At 38.4% G+C, this 13,644-nt stretch overlaps 1 protein-coding gene across 2 annotated transcripts in view; it reads right to left on the bottom strand.

Annotated features, from left to right (window-relative positions):
* SACM1L (SAC1 like phosphatidylinositide phosphatase) overlaps positions 1-13,644 on the bottom strand; it is a 32,254-nt gene that overhangs the window by 10,407 nt on the left and 8,203 nt on the right. Inside the window, exons 2-9 of one of the 2 annotated variants that reach the window (XM_033052151.1) lie at positions 11,330-11,427; positions 9,725-9,799; positions 7,695-7,822; positions 6,582-6,731; positions 5,277-5,336; positions 3,646-3,679; positions 904-1,005; positions 73-158 (exon numbers count right to left, since the gene is read on the bottom strand). In XM_033052151.1, coding sequence (XP_032908042.1) covers positions 73-158; positions 904-1,005; positions 3,646-3,679; positions 5,277-5,336; positions 6,582-6,731; positions 7,695-7,822; positions 9,725-9,799; positions 11,330-11,427 — 733 coding nt within the window. Of the gene's footprint in view, positions 1-72; positions 159-903; positions 1,006-3,645; positions 3,680-5,276; positions 5,337-6,581; positions 6,732-7,694; positions 7,823-9,724; positions 9,800-11,329; positions 11,428-13,644 lie in introns of those variants that run through there. The other variant, XM_033052155.1, reaches the window with a different exon arrangement.

Raw genomic sequence — 13,644 nt, 5'->3', positions numbered from 1 at the left:
TATACAATCTATATTTAAAAGCATAGACAGAGCTAGCTACCTATGTATCTGTGTTCTTTACAGCAACTTTACCTGAACAAATGATGCTTTGCTCCCTTTGTAATGCACAATTTGTTCTGTCTCAACAAAGTTAGCAGCATGCCCTTCTGAATCAATACCTGTGTAGGAAAAAGACTGTCAGCCAGCTCAGCCTGCCTACAAAACAGTGACAGTATATCAGCAAAAGGCTTCCTTCCCCTCCCTTTTAAGTCTTCACAGGAAGCACAGAGTTGCCTGACAACATAAAATTAAACACACCTTTAGAAAAGTTTAGCATGATCTGCACCAAATTTAAGCAGAACTGTGCTTCTTCAAGTTAACACATTCTGATATTTCTAGCAGTAGAAATTATAATTTAATATGAAATAAAATAGCAGTGCTGACACCAAAATATTCACAAGTCTGTAACAACGGTACTGTAGAAATGGACTAATTTCTTCAAAAGCATGTAAGTTGAGACTAAGAAGAGAGAAAGTAACGTAAATTCATTTTCCTCTTTGCTTTTTAACTTGAAACGATTAGAGAAGACAACTCAGGACTCCCCTGCCAGCACCAGTGATACTCATAGTTGGATTTACTGCTAGACCAAAAGGGCTATTACTCACTTGCATTTAGCACCAATGAAAACAGTCATGTGTTAAAAATCCCTACAAAACATTTGCAGTTTGTCTTAAATACATGAAGAGTCAGTTTTAATAAATACCAAAAATGCTTCAGTTCCTAATATTTTCTTTGAAGGAAGAACTCAAGACAAACTAAACAGTTTTTTTTTTTGCAAGCCATTATACAGCAATTACTCTTACAGGTAACTCACATGTGCAGATAGAATACATATTATTTTTTAAATCAGTTTATTTCTTTTACCTCTTACATAGTAGCGTACACCAGCCCTGAAACAGCTTCTTCTGGAAATAAGCAGCCAGTCAAAACACTTGCCATTAATAGAACAAGAGTGCATAGTGATAACTGATGAACAACACTAAGGAAAAACCCCAACTTTTCATTAGGATATTTTTATACACCACCAGGTAGGAAACATGAAGGAACCAAGAGACTACATTCCAAATAATCTGCAACATTTGTCACCCCAACAACATTAAACTTGAACATCAAACTTGAGAGACAGTAACAATATTAGGATCAATATGCACATCGCAAAACAACACTCTCTGGTGATGTCACTGATGAACAAACATTAGAAATGGTGTAATTTTGAGAAAATGTGATTCTGAGGAGGTTTATTCTGGGTCTTATGATCCTAATTAAAAGTTAAGACTCCATCTCATCCATGATTTTATTAGATTACCTTAACAGTTTTTTGTCCCTAATGCTTTTAAAAATTCACAACTACTTCAAAAAATACCTCTTCAATTTTTTTTCTAGGCTTTTAGAAAAGTAAATATCTTAGGGTATACATTTTGCTTCAGTAAGTGTAACATACATCACATCTACAAATGCCAGAAGTAACAGTAAGTTAGAATGGCTTTCAAATCCATGTGAAGAAAAAGAGAATGAACACACACCAAGACTCCAAGTGCGAGCTTCTCACTCAAGAATGGTTTCCTGCCTGGGCTACATACCCAAAGTGTCAAATGCACCTGGGACTAACCAACAAACAGGGGCAATGACAACTAGTTTCAGCTTTAGTCTTTGTTTTGTGCTACTTACAGTAGCACTTATTTGGACTGCAGGAAGCTATCAAGTCTAATAGAGACCAGCACTCGTGAAAAATTTCTCCAGGTAGATTCACCAGTTTGAATGTTTTGCCCCTAAAAAACAAACTTATCACTTTAAAGCAAGCAGAATATCAAAATGGCAAATTTTTAAATTACTGTACTGCAGTCTTCTCTGAGGAATCTAAATATTTTGTCTCAAGTGAAATTTAGGTTCTGTATCTAGGATTCAAATGGGACATAAAGCAGCTGTGCCACACATGAGCACCTCAGCTGTGTTAAAGAACAGTGATTTCATATATGAGTCATCTTGATTTGTTTGTATTTATGCCAATAAATACATGCAAACAACCTCCAAAAATATAATACAAATTGACCCCATCCAGAATGCTCTCACAATTCATAAATCAAGGCTGAAAAATACTGTTTCCTCTTGTTTCCCTGGAAAATTCCTGCCAGGTCCTCCACCCTTTAATTCAACATTTGTACAGCCAACAGTATTCTGCAAGAAAGGATACCTCTAACCTTAGCTGCTTAGCAATTGTCAGCCTATTTTCTGTTGGCAATCTGTCCTCACTTAAAATGACAACTTACTATTAGCAACATCCACATCCACAAATAAGGACAAGACAAAACTTACTGTTCTTTAGATGGGCTTTGGTTTGGAGCAGTAAGGGAAATATTAAACATAGTTTAGGGCTTCAGGTGATCAAAATGTCAACTATCCAAGTCCATTATTTCTCACCAATGCAAGATTAGAAGACCACTACATGCACTTGAAAAAATGTATTTGGGTTTATATGGGGGAGGGGAACCCCAAAAACCAGAACCTTTGATATAACTGAAGTATCTACTAGTAGCACTGTAACAGTTCTGCTGAGGGGGTCTTCCTAACGTTTTTACGGCTAGAAATCCAGTTTCTTCAAATTCCTGAGTTCTCCAAGTCTTTTCCGTAATTCTAATTTTTTAATTTAACCAAACAGTACATATGCTAATTATTTATAGAGTGAAAAAACAGGATCGAGGAAGGTGTTAATTGCAGTCTGTCAGCGGTTAATTGCAATTTACCCAGAACCAACAAGATAAGGATTAGGGCGCTTCAATGGTTTCCTTTTGCTGTCTTTACTTTGTCTCTCTGCCTCCTCCCACAACATTTTCCATTAAATGAAGTGGCAGGAAAGGATTGGAAATCTGCCAGCTGCTGACAGTCCTACCAGATCAACTGATTCCATCCGGAAGCCATTCCCTGCACACACCTGAGAGGCCTTTGCAATGGAGGAACAAAGTAGAACATGGCATAAGTTGCTCTGTCCAGCCTTGCCAGTCCTTTTTATGCTGTCAGTCCAGCAGCAACTACCTGGGACTTACTGAAGATGACACACTGCCTCCAGAAAGTGTTCGGCTTCCTTGCCACATTCATCCCTTTTCAAAAAATAAACTTATGACTGCTTTGCTAAAAAAGCTGTTTCCCAAAGAGTTGGTGCAGGAAAAGTGGCTGCCCAGGAAAAGCAGCTGCCCAGGAGCCTTCAGCAGAACTTACCCTCCTATTCATCAACATCCGTACGCACTCCTTCGAGTCAAAACTGTTCTCCCTTATTTTGTATCTGAAGTAAATGCATCCTTATAGCAAGATAAAAAAGTACTAAAGCTGATGGAAGAGCATTTGCCATATTAATCTTAAGCTTCCCACTGAAAAACATTTATGCAAACAATGAGTGTAAAACTAAATACTTAAAGCCTTCAAAGCAGAATATTCAAGGGAGTTAACACACAAGTGGGCTATCAAACAATATGTAACATCCATATTACAAGCAAACTATACCTGTTTCTGACAACGTACTCTGTTATAATTGGCAGTGTAACAATAGAGCAGCCTCATTTTGCTAATGGACTCCCCATATCCAGCACTCAGTTTTACAACACAAAAGGATACATCCATGCATCACTGGTGTAGCAAACCTATGGATCTGAAACACACAATTACATGTTAAAAATATCAAACACTAGTAGCCAAAAAAGATAAGTGAGCGACTATGCTTTGCCTAAGGATTTTGTGGTAGTTTTATGCCTAAAGATTTTGTGGTAGTTTTATATACTTTATATGATTTACTTTTTGTTTAGGGTGAAACATTCCTTTGTGGGAAAAGTAGTTGAGGGAAAACAACAACGTATGTAATCCTTATTAGCAGGTGGAAAAAAGTGAAAGTCTAATCCTAATTAAGCAGCCTGGACAAAAAACAAGCTATTTTGCCCTCCCTATACCTAGCATTTACTTTTCCACAAACATGCCCGATATAAAGCACGCTGAAATCTTTTGACATGGTGTGTTTGCTTTACCTCCACAATAGGACATATGCAGAGATAATACTTACAGAAGCCTTCAGTAAGACGTATTTTTATGAGAATAATATTCAAAATGTTTGTTCCGAGTTTTTCCTATCCTGCTATACCTGAATAACTTAATCTTTCAAGAAAACTTTAAAATTCAATACTAGAAGTCAGAAATCCCACACTTCATTATCTAAAATGGTTCCTGCATCAAGCCAGCTGTAATCAACATGAGGGAAAATGTAGCCTAAAAACATCAGTTATCTTCCTTTTCAGTTTTGTGTTTTGTCTCTTAGGTCTATTTTCACCAGCCAGCCACACTTGGCTTTCCTTTGCTGTTCCCACCATAGCTTCTCTCTTATTTCCGAAGCTTTACTTGCCATAGCACTATGCAAGCTTTACATCCAGTCATATGCCCCTGGAATATGCATGACAGTCCTTCTCTAATTCATATCTTCACATTCCAGAAGCACTGCACAATCTAGCCTTTTGGAACTGTGCTGTCTAATATAACAGCACATCTCCACAGATTACCGAGGCAGAAATAGAAGCTATGCGTCACTTGCTTTGATAAATGCAAAATACTGATGGAGAGAGGAGGCTGTTGTAGTGCAGGCAATCCACGGAGTTTAACAGACAGAGGATGTCTCCGGTAGGAAGGAGCTAAGACAGTCTGGTCATTAAAGTGCCACAGCCGTGGCTCATGGTCATGCATTTTATTTGCTGGACTAAGTGAATTCAAAGGTTACACTGTGTTAAGTTTTCATTTGAAATAAACTGGAAGAATCTAAACAGTCAGTCTTACTCTTAATTACCAGCTTTATGATCTTTTCACTAGGAAAATTGAATTTAAAGTCACACATGATGTGAGACAGTCAGGAAAAAATGATGAACTGGACCTTGCCTATACCCAAAGATAAATACGTAGCTAGACTTCAAAAGGCTTGAGAAGCATACACTGTTCAGTGTAACTTCCCCTTTGGTTTATATGAGCAGCTATCTTCACAGCATCTTCAAATACAGACACTTCCAAAAAATTAGTTTTCTAGAAGTACTACTGAGGACATTGACAAAGTCAGAAGTTTGAAAGCAGAAGACTCACTGTGCTAAACTAGATGATGATTAGCCACGTTATACTAGATTCTGGCTGTCTGAAAGAGACAATTACAAAAAGCTGTTGCATACTTATAGCAAAAGTATATTTGTTCTCTAATCTAATCATTATTAAGTGTTTACCTCTGGTTGAGCAATAAATTCTCTCAGAAGGTGTCCATTCCATACAAACCGTGGGTCTGCCTGCAGCAAGGAAAAAGCCGACATGTTTTTAGAGACTGTCAGTTCAGTTTAACTCAACATAAAGGCAGTATCATAGTATCCATGTGTCACGTAAGTTTAGGTGAACAAGTACAAATGGAGATGAAGTTCCCTTCTTTTATCAGTAGCCTTCATATCCTCAACTAGAAATCTAAAAGATTGGAGACAGTTATTCTTTTAGTTACTCTTAAGGGTGTGGCCTCACACTTCTAAACATTAACAACTGACCTGCAGAACATAATGCATTGGTGCCCCTACACTGGGGTTGCTTCCTTCTACCAGTACTGTTAAAAAAACAACAAACACAAATATCAAACAAAACCACCTACACTTCTCTCGCAAAGGAAAACTGGAGATGTTATAAATTGCCACCATCCTTTTGATAAACCGTTATACTGCAGCCATGGGCACATCAAGTCACACTGCAATAATTTTAACCATCTGAGATCTGAATTTACTTGAAACTGATGGTTTTTTACTGTATTTTGCCTTTCAAACAACCTTCTGAAGTGACACAATTTTAAGGCAAACCAATTCTTTTGTATCCTTGCTCTCCCTGGAAAGAGCACTGTTAGGGCAGCATTTGATGATGCAAAACAATCCCCAAATGTAAACAGTTTTTCCAATATTAAAAAACCAAACCAAACCACAAATCCATCAATATAGATGCAAGAGAATTTCAAGCTCAAATTGCATTTGACTGTTGTCTTTAAGACAAAAGCAGCATACTAAATTTGTGCTTCACACAAAGAATTAGAATACTTTAGACAGATTACAACTCCCAACACTGACAGTCATAAAACCTGCAGTTCTATTCCAAGTTATCCTGTAAAAGAATACGAACACAAGACAATTTATTCCACTCTGGATTCCTTACCCCCATTCCAGGTCAAAGGAACTACTTGCTTTCTCTCAACTTGCCTGCTTAGCTCCTTCTTGTGGTTAGAAGTGTTCAATATTAGAGGCAAAATTTATTTTTGATTTTTCAAAATCCATTCAAAATATACTTTAGGAAGTAATTCTAACTGCTGATCTGGAAGTGTGACATCAGATCAGAACAGATCCCTAGAACATTGTGCTGCTCACAAGCTATGAGACTTATGGACCAATGTGTTCAGACACAACCCCTAACAGCTTGGATAAAACACAAGCATCATTTAAACATCATCTATACTAACTGACTGGCAATTTGCAAGACAGAGACACAAAGCAAACTCAAATCCTTACCCTCTCTAGAAGGCTCATCTCCTGGAACTCTGGACTCGTGTTTGCCAGCCGTTGCAGAGTGTGTGTTAGGTCATAGGTTGTTGAGAAGTAAAACCCGTCCACGCTCAAGACATGGTTAAGCATTGATAAAAATACTTTATTGTCCTGCAACTGTTGAGATGAGAAGAGCTGTCACATACTACTATCAAAATATTTTACTCTTGTAAGCTACCACTACTTTTTGAAGTGATGAGATGAATTTTGCTAGTGCTCTAGCAATACATGACATCATCCAAAGATTACCATACAAGAAGGAAAGCATGAGAGTGCAATTCTGATACCAGCTCACTGACAACTTGCAGCTAGCACACTGCAACCAAATTCTGCAACAACAGTGGAGAGCAGAGAAAAATATTCCTGTGAGGTAAACAGCTACTGATATCAAATGAATTCTAACAGCTTCCAAGTAAAAGGGAAGCTGTTAGTTGCCCTGAAAACCATTCAGTCAACAAAAACCCCAAAAACAAGATGGCAAGAAAAAAATAATAGCTATAATCTGTGTTCTGGTTCAATTCCAACTAACCTCATTCCTTTCCTGAACAAGCATTGGATTCCCTTCTGGCTCCATTGGTTAGACACCCTGACCTGCTCTTTATCAATCTGCTACACATCTGTTTTAAAAAAAACCCTTCCACCAGTCACTCCCTCAAAAAAATAGAAGTCAATTTTTCCCTGCTGGGTAACTGTAATTGAACAATTCCATAAAGAAAGCAAGACACATAAGATGACAGCAACACAGTTTATTGTAGAGGCTGTCAGAAAAGTAAACTTGTGAGAAAGACTTAACAGAAGCATTAGGAAGGGTGTACCCTCTTAGTAGAAGCAAAAACACACATCCAAAAACTGCAGATGATATTCTAAGTTGCACCATATGAGCTTATCATCTTGAATGCCATGATTTTATACACGTATATATACAAATATTAAAGCCATTCTACTGATGTGAACAAATCAGAAAAGGCATGTTCAAAGAGTCTTAAAAAAAAAATCATAGCTTCATCAAATTAGGTCCTGTGGCAATCAGCATTAACATACAATAACATTCCTCCACACTCCCCTAATCAATGTACCTACCTGAATATCAGTTAAGTGCAGCATGGTCTTTTTGTAGGAGAGGATGTCAAAGTCTGTTGCTTTCCAGATTGCATGACTGAAAATTTCACCTACTTTTTTCTTCTTAGTTATTACAATAAGATACGTGCCTGTAAATCAGAAAGAACTATGTTTAAAAAAAAAAAAAAGAAAAAAAAAGAAAAAAAAAGCTGCATGTATTAAGAAAAGCAGCCTATGCTCATATCAGAAAACTGAAACCAACAGGACTTTATGCTAAGTGTAGCAAAAGCACACAGGGCTGGAACAAAAGCAAAGTGTACTTGCTAAGCTACCCACTTTCCTGTGCTCAGACATCTTGAGCTGCTCATTAAGTTTAAGGAATTTTTTAAAAAGTGGACACCTACTCCTGATCACAGACAGTCTGAAAATTTTCAGGTTTGCAAACTCAGAAAGAGGCCAATGCTCTTCAATGCGGCTTGAAAAGCACAGAGCAAGTATGAAATGCATGAAAAGAAGCCTGCTTCAAAAGCCAAAAAGACTACTCAACTTATCATGAAAAAACAGTCCTCCTAACAGAGTCAAAACAGAACAAAGATTTCAGGTTCTTTTAGTAATTTAAGACAGGAAGCTTGCTGTTTCCTTGGTTGCCTAAGTAACAAACCAAAAAACCCGCCCCATAATCATGGGCAGTTCACTCAGACTAATTAATTTATACTTGTTGGTGAATACAACACAGCCTCATTTCTAAGCATAGGGTATTTCTGCATCATCTTGTTTTTAAATAAAAAGTTTACTCTTAATACTGCAATAGGCAAAGAATATTTATATTTGTTAAAGATGCTGCATTGCTAGACGCAAAGCCAGTTTTACAGTTAACAGCAGTGAACTGCCTAATACCACTTAGCTAAACATTTAATTTAACTGATAACATCTTTACTTTGATGGTTGTATACTAACACTCAGTACAAAGTTCTAGTGGGTAAAATGAAAAAACCCAAAGCTTTTAAGAGACTTAACATTTTCTATATTCTATTTGCTATTCAGGTAGATGAACAGTAGTCATTACCAAGCCTGCAAGTGGTGAAAATTTCCCTTTGGGGCAGTTCAGTTTTAAAACAGTTAGCACTCGTTGAATCCCTAAGACACATGTATCCATTACACTGTTCTTACTCTACAAGACCCACAACTCTTTAGAATAGGGCATAGAAAGTTCAGCAGTTTTAAGACCCTGTAGAAGTCACTGCATTCAACACAATCATCCTTAGCCTCTGTTGGGAATACTGCAGTGAGTGATCTTTAATCCTTTCTACACACGGGAATTTTATTCAGTATGTATGTCACTTATTATATAATTTTTCAGAGTACTTTCAGTCTCAAACTCTACCAGATTCTACAAAAAGAATTGCTGGAGCAGCAGTGCTTCCTTTCCCAAAACCTTAGACCTTATGCATCAGGTGTGTTCATGACAGTGGCTGCTTAGACCTGACTACTGAGACACTTAGAACAACTGGACAATTTATTCTTACATTATCCTAAAACTCCCCAAACTTAGGATTGTTGCAGTCTGCTCTTTTCCTTATCATATTGGATTTTCTTCATATTTGTAGGGCAATTGCAACACAGTTGTTACCTGAACAGCTGAATCTACTCGTCTATCACTCAGTCACTTTCAGCTATTTGTGCACCATGATTATTGATCAAGCTTCACAACAAACACTTGACTGCTACATCAAATCCTGCAGCTAAGATTAAAATAGTTACAAAGGAAAAGTAGATGAGGTTCTTTGCACTCATATGAAATGCATTCCTTATAACTAAAACAACTGACACTTAACCCTACCTTTAGAGTACCTCCTGGTTTAAGAGTTACACAAGCACTCATGATAAAGTAAATTTGGATGCCTCCATCCTCTAGAAGCCACAAGGAAAGTCTATCATATTAATAGAAGCGCAACCTCAGATACTTGTAAATACTATTTTTGCCTTTAAACCTTCTTTAGCAATCTATTTTGTCTAAGTATTTTTAAAGAGCACAGTTCTGCCCTCCTTACCTGCCACCAATCGGATTGTTCCCAAAATACCAAATATAGGCCTTGTAACAGCTGAAGGGGGAACATCTTTTTTAACTGAAAAGCAGAAGAAAAGAACATCAGAATTTCAGACCGCTTCTTTCATGCCTGCATTGGAACACTATTAGAACTACGTCTCTCCAGCCTTCCTGGGCAAGTTTTGCTACAGTGTTAAGTATAAGAAACAAAGCATCAGAGTTTCAAAGCCTGTTGGAGCTTTGGGAGGAGGATCGGGGATTCTAACCCACTTTCTAACCCATTTCTCAGGTTTAATCAAAGTAGTCATTCAGCTGAATAAATTCAAGCTTATTTACATGATAGTATAGCAAGTAGACTCCTCAATGTGTTGTCCTGCCAGCTTCCAGAAGCTTTGTTTTGAAGCCATCAAGACATAATGGACAACTAAACCATAAGTGCTTGTGCCTCCCAGCTCTGTTTGCTTCTTCTGAGCCTTGGTTTATTTCTGTCTCAGAACACCTAAGCTCTCTCTGCAAAACTACCAACAGCAGCACACATGTGGCAAGGGACACAGTATTCCAAACAATATACCAAGAGATCCAAAAAGTACCCAAATATCAATTAAAAGTCTTAGTACGTGTAAATTTCATTTACCTACACTTTTAAAACAAAAGAAGGGGTATTAGAAAAATCTAAAAATCCCCAAAGTATCCCCTAGAATAAAGCATTTTCCCCAGAAGTCAGAAAACTGAGAAAGGTAACCCTTGAATCCTCCTTTGCTTTAAACACCTTGCAGGTTCATTTGATAAAAGAACAGTAGTGAGAGAGGCATAGACTGACAAAAGACTTGGATAACTATCTTGTCAGTTTTGAAGGAGAAATTGAAATAATATACATGATACCAAAAGTATTAGTGGGATGAGTACACTGTTCTTACATGAAGTATACAAGAAACCCGATAAAAGAAGAATGACTGCTTTTATGTTACTATTACTGTAGCATTTCTGTCTCTTTGGAGATCATTAATACTATGGTACCAAACTCCAGAAGAATCAAAAAGGAAGTCTCCCAATGCCTTCATTTTATTGTTATTCAGAGTTTTGTATCATATTTAAAAAAAAAAAGTAACTAAAATTTTCAGTCAAGAAGCTTAAGACTACTCCCACTGACATTTGAGCCTGGATTTGCAACACAGAATGAAAATTTATAGTGTAGGGTTTTTTTACTGTTGCTATTTTTGGAGGCTTTATGTTTCAGTTTTATATATAAGACAGCATTAAAACAATTTGCAAAAGCTGCAGAACCCCAGTGTTCAATCCTTTCTCTGTTTGATCTTGAACTTCCAGCACCAACCCAACTAGCCTGGATGAGTCAGCTTCCCCTGTTGTGATGGGCAGTCTCACCAGGCAAACACTATCATCAAATCCACAGTCAAAAAGATTTGAAACAAAGCTCTGCAGAACAGAATATGCTTAAAGCAAAGCATTGTTTTAAACTGTAACTAAAAATAAAAACAATTAAGTCAGTATCATCTCAGTAAGGTTCTGAAGATCTTCTTGGACTCCTAGAGCAAAACAGACAAAAAGGACAGAGAAGACAGTATTGAGAAATACTGGTGAGGAGAGTCACCTGTAAGAGTGACTTCTGTGGAGACTCTGTCAATGGCAAGCACATCATCTGCTCCATCATCACAGGCTTCCACATAGAACTTCTCTGGTGTTGTATGCCTTTAAGGGAATAGAGAGGAAAAAAGGAATTAGTTTAGTAAAACTTACTTGGGTTTGTTTATTCTTCACTACCTGAAAACAGAGCAATCAATTTTACACCTTATCTCAGTTGCAAAATTACAAAATTCTCAATGGATTGCTTACCAACACCCACTGATGTTGACAGTGCAAGAAGAGAGTTAAAAAAAACAAAAGCAAGTCCAGCTCATCAGTTATTGCAAAACTGGTCTGCTTAACAATCGTAACCCCTTTTTATTACCATACGGTAAAGACATGAGAGTGAATTTGTGTACATAGTGACCCACTCTAATTCCTGTAAGCTTGAACCATATCTGATAAGCCAAAACCCAACATAAAATCAGAAGTTTTTAAACAAAAAACTTCCTAACAGATTAGACCACATCCCTAATGCAAGTCTAATAAACATAAAATGTAATGTATGAAATGATAAACATTAGTTCCACATTACTGTTGTAAGTATTGCAATAATCCACTAGAAACAACACAGTAGAAATGGAAAAGTTCAAGTGGTGCACTAATTCATTAAGCAGATGTCTCAATACTGCTGTTACCCAGGTCTACATAACACACATAGCACTAACATGTATCCCTCCACCAGACAGAGAAGTCACACATTGACTTCCTGTTCAGACTTCATTGCCATCTTTCCCTTCCTTCCCCCTCAAAACTAGCACAAAACTCCATGCTAGCCATAAATAATTTTTATAAGTGTTTCCTTAAAAAAATACCCATTGTGATATTTGCAAGAAGCCAGACACATTATACTGTGCATCAATAGGAGGGTTATGCAGGAGTGACCTGTAGCTATACACAGCAAAAACCCCCAAACACTCTTAAATTGTGCATGACTCTTATAGTGATTTTTCTTAGTTTAAGGCTTGACAAGACATGGGGTCAGAGTTTTAAAATTCTTGTTCTGGTAACAGGGTAGGTATTTTTAGGGTCCTTCTCCCTAAATAGATCTTGCATTTCTACACATCTTCTATTTTTTTTAGTCCTTCAGAAAGCTGAATTAGAATCCTAATTTAGATCAGAGAAATCTGATGGCCAGGTTTTAGTAGTAGGGGGGTCTACAGAAGCCGGGAGCTTCCTGTGTCTGACACAGCCAATGCCAGCCTGCTCCAAGACAGACTCACTACTGGCCAAGGCACAACAGTGACAGTAGCAGCACCTCTGGGATATTCAAGAAGGGGAGAGCACAACACCAATAGCAGCGGGGGGCGGGGGGGGCGGTGGGAGAGGCGGGGAATTGAGAATGTGTGTCAGAAACAACCCTGCAGACCAAGGTCAGTGCAGAATGAGGGACAGCAGGTGCTCCAGGAGCTGGAGCAGAGAGTCCCCTGTAGCCCACAGTGAAGGCCAGCGAGGCAAAACTGTCCCTCTGCAGCCCTTGGAGGGCCACAACAGAGCAGGGTGAGGCTGATTAGAACAGGGTGCTAATAACACTACTGTTGTGGGTTTGACCCTTATATGGGCCATGCACTTAACAGATGAACTGGATGATCCTTGTGGGCCCCTTCTAACTCAGAATATTCTGTGATTCTGTGACCCCATAGGAAGCCTGTGCTGGAACAAGCTCCTGGCAGGACTCATGACCCTGCTGGGAAAGCATGCTGGAACAGCCTGTTCCTGAAGGACTGCACCCTGTGGAAGGGATCCACGCTAGAACAGTTCACTGCAGAACTGCAGTCTGTGGGAAGGACTTGCTGTGGCCAGGTTTATGGAGAATTGTCTCTGGGATAGGGACCCCATGCTGGAGCAGGAGAATGAGTCCTTCCACCGGGGAAGCAGCAACGAAGTGTCATGAACTGATCACAAACTCCACTCCCAACCTCCCTGTGTTGCTGGGGGAGACAAAAGAATTAGATAAAATTAGGAGTGGAGATGGGCAAGCAGGGAGGAAGGTGTTAAGATTTGGCTTTATTTCTCATTATCATTTATATCTCATTACCCGGATTTGATTGTTAATAAATTAGACTAATTTCCCTAAGACAACTCTGTTTAGCCAGTGACTATAATTGCTGAGTGATCTCTCCTTGACCCAAGAGCTGTTCCTTTTATTTTCTCTCCCCTCTCCATGTGCAGTGGGGAGTTTATAGAGTCACTGCAGTGGGCACCCAGGATCAACTCACCACACTTAGAAACTCCTAAAGAGGTTTAGAAGACCCCACTTTCCACCCACTTAAAGCAGGGCCA

Source organism: Catharus ustulatus, chromosome 1 (assembly GCF_009819885.2).
Source record: "Catharus ustulatus isolate bCatUst1 chromosome 1, bCatUst1.pri.v2, whole genome shotgun sequence".
NCBI lineage: Eukaryota > Metazoa > Chordata > Aves > Passeriformes > Turdidae > Catharus > Catharus ustulatus.
This window is presented reverse-complemented; position numbering and strand designations above follow the sequence as displayed.